The sequence below is a fragment of the Bos indicus genome, chromosome 2, assembly GCF_029378745.1.
Source record: "Bos indicus isolate NIAB-ARS_2022 breed Sahiwal x Tharparkar chromosome 2, NIAB-ARS_B.indTharparkar_mat_pri_1.0, whole genome shotgun sequence".
NCBI classification, from domain to species: domain Eukaryota; kingdom Metazoa; phylum Chordata; class Mammalia; order Artiodactyla; family Bovidae; genus Bos; species Bos indicus.
The window spans coordinates 120,316,787-120,329,146 of NC_091761.1; the positions used below are offsets into that span (position 1 = coordinate 120,316,787).

Genomic DNA, 12,360 nt, shown 5'->3' on the forward strand with positions numbered 1-12,360 from the left:
AAAGAGAGCTAGACTGGAGGCTCACTGCCAGGGGGCAGAACCCAGGGTGGGAGCAGCCCTGTAGCCAAGGGATTCAGCAGAATAAGGGTGGGAAGTGGGCCAAAGCCTGGCCAGGGCCCAAGTAGGGCACCCCCCACCCTGGGAAGATGGCAGGAGAGTGACCAGGTAGGAAGAAAGGAGGAGAATAGAGAAGAAGATACAGGGTCTCGGGGCTGGAGGACAGGTGTTTGCTTTTCCTTGTTCCTGAGGGTGGAGGAGAGGCTTTGAGGAATGGGAGACTGGGAGGGGATCAAAGAGCAGCCGTTTGTTGTTTCCCAGAGAGTGTGGCTCAACCAGTCCCATCCGAAAAGAGGGAATAGCAGTAAGACTAGCGGGAGATGGTGGCTTGAGAGAGGGAGCAATGGAGAGAAGGAGGGAGAAAGTAGAAGAGGAGCACAGCATCCTACGGCTCCAGCAGCACCCTTGTACCTGTAGCATCTCTGTGGCTGTAGCATCCCTGCTCCGCAAGGCCAGAGAGACAGGCTCCTGAGGGACCAGTAGGACCTCTCAGCAGCTGGGGGCAGACCCTGCCAGGAGGGTGTTGCCCTTGGACAGATTTTAGTTTGGCTGGCTGGAACAGGCCCCCACTTCCAGCTTGTGTCTTTCTTCCCATCCCTTTCCCCCTCTCTGCCTTGTTGAGCTTTGGTTCCCTCTGTCCTCATCACCCCTGTGGGCCTGTTACTCTCATCTGAGGCTGCAGAGTGGTGGGGAGGGTACCTAACAAGCCTGCCATAGGACCCGGTGGCACAGGTCTCCTGTCTCCTGACCTGAGCGTTGTTGGAGGGGCATGTGCTGCCCGTATCCGGACAGAACAGGGAGTGTGTACCCTGAAGAGAGGTGGAAATAGATCAGGTGGGAACGTGTGGAGCTGTGCAAACAGCCATCTCCCCTGCTTCCTGGCGAGTGGGGATCACAGATCTGGTCATTCGGGGGGAGGGGTTGGAGCAGGCCTGACTGCAGAAGGGGCTCTTCCCTCCCCCGCCCCACCCTCCGCAGGTGATCCAGCAGGCCCTGCACCGGCAGCCCAGCACAGCGGCCCAGTACCTGCAGCAGATGTATGCAGCCCAGCAGCAGCACCTCATGCTGCAGACGGCGGCCTTGCAGCAGCAGCACCTCAGCAGCGCCCAGCTCCAGAGCCTGGCGGCCGTGCAGCAGGTGAGACCGAGGATGCCGCCAAAGGAAGTGGGGGAGGAGGCAGGTGCCCCGCCCCTCCCACACATTCTCTAACTGCCTCCTCATTGGAACCCCTGCAAAGTAGGCACCACTGTCATCTGCATCCTTCAGCAGATGAGGAGAGAGGCTCTGGGAGGCTCGGACCTCCCCTGGGGTCCACAGAGCTCTCGAGCAGAGGCTCAAGGAGGGACTGCCAGCTGCCTGCCTCACCACAACACCACACCTCAGGGAGGGGACTGAGGGTGCGAGAAGGCATCCACAGGAGAAGGCCGTCACCCATGCAGCCCACTTGTCTGCCCTCAGTGGCTGAGAAGAGCTCAGTCATCCAGTCAACAGAATGCTTATGCACCTACTGTATGCCAGAGTTCATGTCAGCCCTGGGTGCACCATGGACCTTGTCCTCCTGGAGCTTGTGGTGGGGAGACAGCAAGTAGACAGAAACCCAAATAGACAAGAAAGCAAAGTAGCTAAATACCAGAGTGCTGACAAGCTGTCCCAAAGAGGAGTAACAAGGAGGCCCACCTTAGTCCGGGGGTGGGTGGGGGCCTATCTGCTGGAGGAACGGTGAATGAATGAATGAATGTCTGCCAGAGGAACATTGAGTGAATGAATGAATGTCTGCTGGAGGAACTGAAGAATGAGAGGAAGCTGGCCAAGGGGAGGGCACAGGCTGGACATTCCAGACAGTCTGTGCCCAGCTCGCCACGTGGGAGCCTGTGAGGCGGGTATAATAGAGTGGGGCGGGGTGAGGGGCTGAAGAAAGCTGGAAGCATGGGTGATGGTCCTTGCTGACAGCTGGAGTGCTTCTGTGTAAATGCTCGGCCTCATGTAAGCCTTTCGGCAATCCTGCAAGCAGTCCCCACTGTATAAAAGAGGAAGCCGAGGCACTTGCTTGAGGGCCTGTAGATGAGCCAGAGTAAGGACATGACTCCTCATCACTGCCCTGCAGTGCATCCCATGGTGGACGAGGGCCGAGGGCCTGGCTGGAGGAGATCTGGGCCTCAGTGACAAGGATTCTTCTTTCCCAGGCAAGCCTGGTGGCCAACAGACAAGGGAGCACTTCCGGCAGCAGTGTGTCCGCACAGGCCCCTACCCAGTCATCCTCGGTAAGTAGGGTGGGAGCAGCAGGCCAAGCCCACGGTTCCAGGACCACTTCCTTCCTCTTTGCCCAAAATGCTCATGAGCCTCCAGATGCAACGGTGGTGAATCCTCAGTCATGTAGAATCATGGCTGGAATCCATTACTCTCTCCAGAAAAAAAAAAATGTGTGCCACTTTCTAATTTCTGTTTGTAACTCCCTGTCATCTTTACAATGTCAGGGCTCCTGGTTCACGGCTCAGCCCTCTTCCCATGGGGTCCTTCCGACAGCACTGCACACAGGCCAGAGATGCAGCAGTGCTGGGGGGAGATCCAGGACCCAAGAATCAGAGCTGGTCCTAAAGAAGGCTGAGTTCACCAAGGAACAGAGGAGGTGGAGAGAAAGAAGTGGATGAAGGGGTGCAGTTAAGCCACAGAAGCACCCATTTCCTACTGCACGCGTCTCTCTCCTCAGATCAACCTGGCAGCCTCCCCAGCAGCAGCCCAGCTCATCAACCGGGCTCAGAGCGTCAACTCGGCAGCAGCCTCAGGTATCACCCAGCAGGCCGTGCTTCTGGGCAACACGTCTTCTCCAGCCCTGACTGCAAGCCAAGCACAGATGTATCTCCGGGCACAGATGGTGAGTCCCCAGCCTGGGCCATGGCTCAGGTAAGCCAAGAGGACAGAGGCAGAGAAGTTGGGAGCTGGGCGATTAAAGAAGGGTGGCAATTAGAGAAGGGTGGGGAAGAAGCACCAGGCGGACAGTTGGTAGGAAAGCAGGGGTGGCATAAAGAAGGCGGCCTGGAAGGCTGACGGGAGCTTTGATAGTGGCTCCATGACTCAAAGAAAGGTAGGGTTCCAGGCCAAAATTAAGTTACCCATGGTGCCTCCTTTCCTTTCCCTCTGAGAATGAAACAGAATTATCCTCCTCTTATCAGAAACCACTCCCTAAAATTAGTTACGGTAGGGAACGCAAGGGTCTGTGCCCAGGTGGTCTGTCCCCTCAGACACGTAAGACAAGCAAGTGCACAAACATCCGATACCCCACAGAAGTGGGGTCTTAGTCCGCTGGGACTGTCCTGCAGGGATTGGCCACCACTAGTTCGGGGCCATGGAGAAGGCAATGGCACCCCACTCCAGTACTCTTGCCTGGAAAATCCCATGGACGGAGGAGCCTGGTAGGCTGCAGTCCATGGGGTCACGAAGAGTCGGACACGACTGAGCGACTTCACTTTCACTTTTCACTTTCATGCATTGGAGAAGGAAATGGCGACCCACTCCAGTGTTCTTGCCTGGAGAATGCCAGGGACAGGGGAGCCTGGTGGGCTGCCGTCTCTGGGGTCGCACAGAGTTGGACACGACTGAAGCGACTTAGCAGCAGCAGCAGCAGTTCAGGGCCAAAAGTGCATTCCAGCCCAGGTGGTGAAGGCGGCCACCAGCTCCAGGAACTGTGTTGCCACCACTGCATTCCCAGCCGGGCCCCCATTCCCATGAGGGCCACCTGGTCAAACGTTCATCAGGTGGGCTTGCTCGGGCTGAATGTACAATATCAGCCCTCCACACACATACCTAGAGTCCCGCCTTGACACCTGTCCCTAAGAGGTACAGAGGCCCATAAGAAGCTGAGGGGTTCCTAAAATTAAGCAGACTTTCCCAGGAAAGCAGCAGTATTTGTTCACCCAAGGAAGCAGGCAGGTCTAGGTCTAGATTGGGCTCAGCCCACTCTGAGTCCGGTTCTCCCAGCCCTGCTCTGAATTGTTCTCCCTCCAGCTCCTTGACATACCATCCTGAAGGCTGTATGGCCCCAGCCCTTGCTTTGTTTTTGTGGCCAGAGCTTGACGCTGGGAACTTTTCTGGTTCTGCTCCAGCACGTCAGTTCTTGACTCTGAACTCACTGAGGTGCAGCTCCATTCCTGGGGAGTAGCCTCAGACACCCATGGGGACCAGGCTTCCACTTCTCCAGGGAGCCAGGCAGCCCACGTGGCACCACCCACACCTGCTCTGTCTTCAGTTCACCCCATCCCTTCTCTGGCTCAACTGCTCCCACTGGAGCCCTGGAGCCTGGCCACCTCCCTCCCCAGAGTGGGGTGCCCTCACTCAGAGGAGCAGATATGCTGTCATATACATGTCCAGAGCTGGACTCACAAGGGTGGGAGTGTCGCACAGAGACCCTCAGTCCCTGCGCGCCATGCAAGGAGATGTAGACACGAGTACAACCTGGTTCCTCTTGGTTCCTCTAGCACTGTTGTCTCTGCTCATGCATGTATAAACACACACACACACACACACACACACACACACACACACACACAGAGCCTAATCTAAATTTGACTAAGAAATGGGCAAAAGAATCTAATCTGATCCCTTCTGGCAGAAAGTCCTGTTCTGACCCACACCTAGAGTCCAGAGCAGGTTAGATTTTTTTTTTAATTTTTTATCTTGTATTGGGGTATAGCTGATTAACAGACAATGTTGTGATGATTTCAGGTCAACAGCGAAGGGACTCAGTCATACATACACATGTATCCATTCTCCCCCAAACTCCCCTCCCATTCAGGCTGCCACAGAACTTGCAGGTGAGATTTAGAACATGGTTCCAGGGCATCTGTCTCAGCCCAGGGGCCCTGCTCCCCAGGATGCTGCAGAGACGGACTTGAGGGTGTCCGGCCATCACTATTGGCCCCTTCTCTGGGGTGAGCTCTTGGCAGAGGCTTCTGAAGTACACTTGACTTGGTGCAGCCCCAGGACAGCCCCCTAGCCCTGGCCCTTCCCTGCCCGGCCTGGATCAGGACTTGAGGGCCCTCTTGAGATTTTCAGGAGGCACCCCTGGATTCTCTCCCTCTTCCACCTCCCCCGCTTCCTCCCCCCAACCCCGTCTGCTCCCTGGCTGAGCTGTCGTGTCCTGTGGCTGAGCCCACAGTGGGCAGGTAAAAGGCGCCTCGTTTCCTGTGATTCCAGGCCCAGCCAGGTAACCTGGTGCAGGTAGCTAGGAGCCTAGGCGGCACTGTTCCTTTGTCCCCTCAGCTCATCTTCACGCCCACGGCCACCGTCGCTACCGTGCAGCCTGAGCTCGGCACTGGCTCCCCCGCCCGGCCCCCCACCCCTGCCCAGGTGAGGATTCCATGCTTGTGGGCGGGCAGGGGGGTGGGGACCCTTGCCGAGGGGGCACTGATGCTGGGTCTGGGCCCGAGCCCTGGAGGAGCTTTGGACGTCTCGGGGTGCTCCAGGAAAGCAGGTGGGAGACGGTGTCCCATTACCCCTAGACTCACTCCTTGATTCCTCTCTGAGAAGGCCTCGGCCACTCCGGACCCTGCTTCGGGCCTCGACCACAGGGCAGGAGCAAGTGTGATTGCCAGAACCGGTGGCCCTCACTACCTTATACCCTCCCCAGGATGAGCTCTGCTGTCATTGCTTTTCAAGAGGAAAATTCCACTCTGATTACACATGCTAGCAGCTCTAGGAATCAGGAAAAACGACATGCAAGAGGGAGCAAGGATGAGTCCTAGGTCCCTTCTTTCTGCTGGGAGCACACAGACACAGCTGTGGCTGTAAAGATTCTGTGGGAGGTGGGAAGGAACCAGCCCCATCTAAAGGATGGGGGTCAGACGCGAGTCTGGCACAGCCTCCGTGTGTCCAGCAGAGGGTGCCAGGGACCAAGTTGAGTCAGCTTGCCCGTCCTGATGTGTAAACCCGATCCTCAGGACAGGATAATCCTTCACCTGGGAGACCTTGCTGGTCGACTCACTTTCACTTTTGCCCTGGCCTTTCCCAGTGTGGGAAGCCCCATGCCCTGCCATGATTCTAAGTGGTACACAGCCCATCCTGATAGATTGGGGGAGGAGGGGAGGTAACAGAAGGGAGAAGCAGCCCCGGCCTCCCTGCCCCCGCCTGCCCCAGCCAAGGCAGACATCCCTGCTCAGAATTTAGTTTCTTCTGCAGATGAATCCAATGACCAGCACTCTGTCTGTCCCCTTGAGAAACTCTGCTCCTGGTTTCTCCTTCAGCCCCTTGTCTCGTCTCTCTCGCTTTCCTTACGATCTAACAACTCTCACGTTCAGCACTCCTGGATCCATCCCTAACTCCTTCCCTGTCTGAACAATGTGTCGGCATTGCTCACACCCACATTCTCTGGACTCCTACAGACCCCTCTTTTCCAGGTACAGAACTTGACCCTCCGATCACAGCAGACACCAGCTGCAGCAGCCTCGGGCCCTACCCCCACCCAGCCTGTCCTGACCAGCTTGGCCCTGAAGCCCACGCCAGGTGGTAGCCAGCCTCTGCCTACCCCATCACAGGGCAGAAACACTGCTCAGGGTTCCCCTGCAGGTGCCAAGTCTGGCACAACTGACAGTGTGACAGAGCCACTCAAGAGAGGAGACAGCAACGGCAGTGTGCCTGGGAGCTTGGAGGGCCGGGCTGGGCTCAGCCGGATGGTGCCCACCGTGGCTACCCACCCGCTCATTGCACCAGGTAAGCACTCCAGGAGGAAGGATCCTATCCCAGAAAACTCAGAAGGACGATGGGTCAGGGGGAAACTTTCACACTCTCCTATTTCCCATGGGCAAGATAAGATGTCAGCCATGGGTCTCTCTTTCCCCTTCTACAGTCTTGAGATGTTCTTCAGCTCCAGATTCTGTTTCATGCTTCTTGTCCAGCTTTAAAGAAGGAAGCCATGTTAGTGGAAATAAATGGGACCTTCTTTTTCTTTTTTTTAAGAGGAGAACCTTGTTCATATAAATAGTCCATCATTTAATTTTCTTTTATTTGGCCACACCATGTGTCATGTGGGATCTTAGTTCCCCATCCAGGGATCAAACCCATGCCCCCTGTAGTGGGAGCACAGAGTTTTAACTGGACCGCCAGGGCAATCCCAAATAAGACCTTCTTCACAATGGGTACCATGATTCTCAGGGTACCAAATCATAGCTCTTCACCTAGGCAGTGGAGGTTTGGCAGTTACAGTATTTTGAAATTCTCTAAGAGTCAGCAAAAAAAGGATAGGGGCTAGCCAGAGGCATGTAAGAACCACACAGGGAGATGAGGAAGTGAGAAGTTTATTTTCTCATCACTCAACAGACATTTGTTGACTAATATGCGTTGGTTATGTTGCCAGTTCCGGGGGTGCCGAGATAAATAAGACATGGGCCCTGCCTCCCAGGTGGGCAGGGTCTGGAGAGACAGACGAGTGCAGCCTGTCGTAGATGTTAGCTCTGAGCCCCGGAGGATCACAGAGGCACCATCTAGCCTGGGAGAGAGGAGCCAAGAAAGGTTTGCCAGTAAGAGTGGTACTCAAGAATAAACCTTGCAGATTAAAAAAGTAATAATCCAGCAGATTACTTATGAGGCAAATTATATGAACAAGATGAATCAGTATTCCCTAGGGCTAGATTCTCTCTGCTGCTAAAATTCTCCCAGCGCTGCCTACTGAAGGCAATCTTTAATGAGGAAATCTGCCAACAGCCCTGGAAGCCAGACTAATCAGTCTTGGGAAGAAGACCAAGCTCTTATAGCACAGAAATGTAGTGATGGACCGTGTGACCTTGCATTAAAGATAGAGTCACCCTGGTCACATCCCTGAAATAACGACTCCCACTCCGTCCTCACCCAGACCATTTTACCATCCAGTCTAACCTGCGTTTTTATTTTTCTTGAGAGCCTACTTTGTGCTTGTTACTAGATTAACCACAATGATCAAAATGTGATTTCTCACCTAAAGGAGGGTGCAATCAAAAGGAGGGAGGTAGATTTTTAAGCAAATCCATTCAATTTCATAATTGCCATTGTAGGAGTAAGTATGAGGTACGGGGGGCCCAGATGGACACCTCTGTGCCAGGCAGGATGGACAGAGGTGCTGCCCCCAAGGAAATGGCACTGGATATTGAAGCAGGAGTCGTCTCCCCAACAAAGGACGGGAAGACATTCTAGACAGACGACAGAGGCGTAGGTAGAGCCTTGTAATGTGAACCGAGAAGAGCCTGGATTCAGGTCCTTTATTCACCCTCTGGAGGCTTCAAGGACAGAGGTGGTCTCTGCCTCCAGCGGACCCTCTGAGCTGAGGCAGGCAGCTCTCTGTAGAAGCCTAACCGCCCTGTGACTCCGAGCCTTTCTTCCTGTCTGGCATTGCTTTCTCCAGAGACTAGTCCAGCTTCTTCCTTTTATGGAGAAATAAACTGAGGCTCAGAGGGTAAAGTCTGGGTAGGGGGAGGTGGGGTGTCTTAAAATGAGCTGATATCAGCTGAGACTAAAGCAAGGACCCCAAATTAACATTTCTCCTACCTCCTCACACAACCTACAAACCATAGAGCTACATCTGCATTTCAAGACTTCCTGAGAATCCCGTTTCTACCCAGGTCAAAATGTAACCCCTGCCTAGATCTAATCCAGCGCCCACCCCCCAGATTCTAAGGACCCTTCAATGGAAAGACTAGTTCTTAGGTTTCCTCCTAAGGCTCCTAGGCAACCCTGGGGCCTCAAGAAAACTGAACACAAAGGGGACCAGCACTGATAAAAACCTCTGATGTGTATTAGACAATACGCTGGGCTTTTTTATGTACCCCACCTCTTCTGCTTTTCAGAAGAACCCCCGTAGATATTTTCATCCATTTTACAGATGAGAAAACCGAAGTTCAGAGTGGTTACCCAAGAAATTACTATAAATATCACTCAAGGTCACATCAGTATTACGTGGCAGAACTGGAAACCGACTCCACGTCTGGCTGAGTCAGACAGTGCGCTCTTAATCATCAAGCCGTGTTTGCCTCTTTCAGCTCTTTTAGGGCTTCCTAGGCCTTTCTTATTCCTGACCCAAAGTTCAAAGAGTCTCGTGGTTCTCAGATTGTTCTGGGTTTTACAGTCTAGCAGAGGGCTCTCTTCTCTTGAGCCTGATAAAAGGGAAGGCCAATGAGTTACAGACCGAGGCCCAGGGCCCCAGCTGTGGCCTAAGACTAACAGTATGTGGCTATAGGCAGTACAAGAACTCTCTGTGGAGCAGCTGTGAGTTGCAGACCACAAAGACTCTCTCCCCAGTGACAGGAATCAGTAGGCTTTGCATTGTTCCTGCCTCCCACTGTCCCCCCAGTTCTTCCCTTCCCCTCCCACCCCTTCCTCTCCATGGTTCTACTCCCCACCCTCAACAGCCCGAATGGAAGGCAGCAGGGAGGCTTAAGATGCTAACAGATCCTTTCAGGGCCTCTAGAACAAAAAAAAGTCTGAAATAATTCTCCTGACCTGATGGGGGTGGGGAGGGGATGGCCAGGAGCAGCACCTGCCCTGGGCCGCCACTGTTCCCCAGGCAGGAGGTAACTTCTGGCCTCCTGCCCAGCCAACACACTGTGAATGAATGGCAGGGATCAGTGTGTGTACGCATGTGCGCATGTGTGTGTGTGTGTGTGTGTGTGTGTATGTGTGTGTGTGTGTGTATGTATGTATGAGAGAGAGAGAGAGAGAGACTGAGAGAGAGGGACTGGGGAGCGGAGTGGCAGGTTTTTGTTTGTTATTGAAGCATTTTTTGAGCTGGCTGGCTGGCTGCCCGCAGGGAAAGTAACCAGTGGAGACTTGTGATGGGGGGCAGTGGCGGGGGTGGGGGGGAGAGCAGAGAGGAATGTGTTCTCTGGGGGCCATTCCCTCCCCAGCAGGCAAATGCTGCAGTCCCAGCTGGGACTGCTCCCACTGACAGCTGTTTAGGGGCAAAGCCCCTCCCCCCATGGCAAGCTCCCTGCTGTTCCTGCTTCTGTCACCTTGGCAACGGGCTTCTTTAGGCTCTGCAAATAGAAAAGGTCCCTTATGCCAGCAAGGGCCTGGGTTGGTGTGGGGGGGGGGGGGAGAGGGGAGGGGGCGGAGAGCAGAGCAGAGAGGTTGGGCCTCGCAATGTGATGGAAAGACTGAACCAGGAGGGCAGAAGAAGGGTCTCCTTAGGTCTGGCCTCCAGAGGAGACCAGGGGGAGCTGGGTCACAGCTCCTGATAGAGGCTTGGTTCTTGGAGTCCCCATTCTAGTGGCTCCACTCAAGGCCCCTAGACGTACACGGAGGCCCAAAGGTGAGAAGAAAGTGGCTGGCCAGGAGGGAGATGCTGTCATAAAAGAGAGCCGTCCAGTCACTGAAAATCCTGGGCGCTTTTCACACAATTGTGCTCCAGATGCCGGGTCTTTGTTCTGTCTCTTCATCCCTCCTCAGGTCTCTGGAAGGAGAGAGAATTCACTGTTGGGAAGGCCTGCCACACAGTGGCTTTGTTTTTACCACAGAGAGGGTTTTGTGTCAGGGAGCGGGGATTCTGTCTGTGAGAAGCTGGACAGTGTGACGCGTGCTGATTCCAGGACCCTTGGGTACCATATTTTCCTCCCAAAGCACCTGCCAAACTGCGGGGTAGAAACACTTTTGCTGAGAAAGTTCAGTAAAAACCAAAACATTACATGAAGTCCTGTTTTCTAGCTCCAACAATTTTAATGTTAAAATCAGGCAACCAATTATGACGATCATTTCAGTTACCCACTGTAGGACCAGATTGAGATTACTAAGCATCTCCTCCTTGTATTAGGTCAGGGTTGGGAGAAGCCAGCAGATATCAGCAGAGAAGTTTTATATTTGCTGAACATTTCTCACCATGGGTGTGCGTGTGTGAGAGAGAGAAAGAGGAAAGGCAGACTGTGTGCCTTGGAACTGTCGGGCGTTCCTTCTTTCCCCGACTCTTTCCCCCTAAGCTCCTCTTATGTTACATCCATGGTTGCTGCCAGTAATAATAATTACCAACCAATAATGAACAACCATGTTCCAGGCACTGTACTAAATGCCTAACCTACATATCTCATTTACTCCTAGCAATAATTATTCATCTCACAAATGAAGAAGGTATGGCTCAGAAAAAAATAATTAGTTACCATCTCCATATAGCTTTCCCTCGTTAATTGTTCAGTTCAGCTCCACAAACACTCATTTAGCACCTATTATGTGCCAAACACGATGCCAACCATATGGGCATTAGAGTTGAACAAGTGTAAAATCTAAGAGGGGCTATGGAAATTTGAGTCGCGCCTTGAAAACTGAGTATGTTTCCAGAACAGAAGTGAAGGGGATTATCTCAGCTGGCACCGGGAGGCATCTATGCCCAGAGTGCCCACGTGGGCCTGGGACCATCTGTGCACATAGGTGGGCCCTGGAGCTCCTTGCTCCTCCCTGGCCCCACCGCCATTAGCTGTGGGACTCCCAAAACGCTCAGTCCATCCATCCCCCGTCATGTTTACCTCTCTTCTAGTGGACCTTGCCTTTTTTTACATTTCAGATGCCTGCCCCCACCATCCACAGATGACTCCTCAGTACACATCCAACTCTGCCCCCCACCCCCATCCCCAGCGATTTCCAGCTGTCTATGGGATCCTCCCAAGAGGATGTTACCCCACCTGCATACACATTTTTAAAATTTGGAGATTCATACGTCAACCCCCAAAGCTGGAGGTCTCCCTCTTCAGAAAGGATCCCCCTTTCCCGTTCCTGGCCACTGTCCACAGTCATCAGGTATTCCTGGACCCAGGCTTACAATCTCAAGACGGTTTTGATTCATTTCCCTTCAGGGAGGCAGGAGTGTTTGAATGGGAAAAGCATAGGCTTCACAGTGAGACCTGGTTTCAGACCCCAGCCTCATCACTTACTGGTTCTGTGACCAGCATCCAGTTACTTCATCTCTGTAAACCTTGATTTCTTTGTTTATAAGACTAAGATGGTTATTTTTACCACATGCTATAAAGATGGATGAGATGCGATGTGTCCAGCACTGAGCAGGCTCACAGTACTCATTCCCTTTCACTCCTTATTCCCACCCTCCATCACCACCCACTTTCTCACCATGTTCTGACCATATTTTCTCTGTGTCAGCTCCCAGGTTTGCTTAAGGCCCGCTGACCATATGAGGTTTAACTGACCACCTGACCCTCCTCCCATACTTGCCAGAGTCACCGTCCTCAGAGACTTGCTCCTTGCTTGTTTAGAAACCTTCACTGCGTCTTTTATTTCCTGCTTCATCGGGTCACAGGAGGGATTCAATAATTAGCATGTTAATGACTTCTGACCACTGACTCTGAC

General features: G+C 53.4%; 1 protein-coding gene across 4 annotated transcripts in view; it reads left to right on the forward strand.

The window, feature by feature from the left end:
* Positions 1 to 12,360, forward strand: part of PHC2 (polyhomeotic homolog 2) — a 113,714-nt gene that overhangs the window by 66,628 nt on the left and 34,726 nt on the right. For 2 of the 4 annotated variants that reach the window (XM_070774191.1, XM_070774183.1), the window contains exons 3-7: positions 1,036 to 1,194; positions 2,241 to 2,318; positions 2,765 to 2,929; positions 5,248 to 5,400; positions 6,447 to 6,759. In XM_070774191.1, coding sequence (XP_070630292.1) covers positions 1,036 to 1,194; positions 2,241 to 2,318; positions 2,765 to 2,929; positions 5,248 to 5,400; positions 6,447 to 6,759 — 868 coding nt within the window. The remainder of the gene's footprint in view (positions 1 to 1,035; positions 1,195 to 2,240; positions 2,319 to 2,764; positions 2,930 to 5,247; positions 5,401 to 6,446; positions 6,760 to 12,360) is intronic. The other 2 variants (XM_019978692.2, XM_070774202.1) reach the window with 2 other exon arrangements.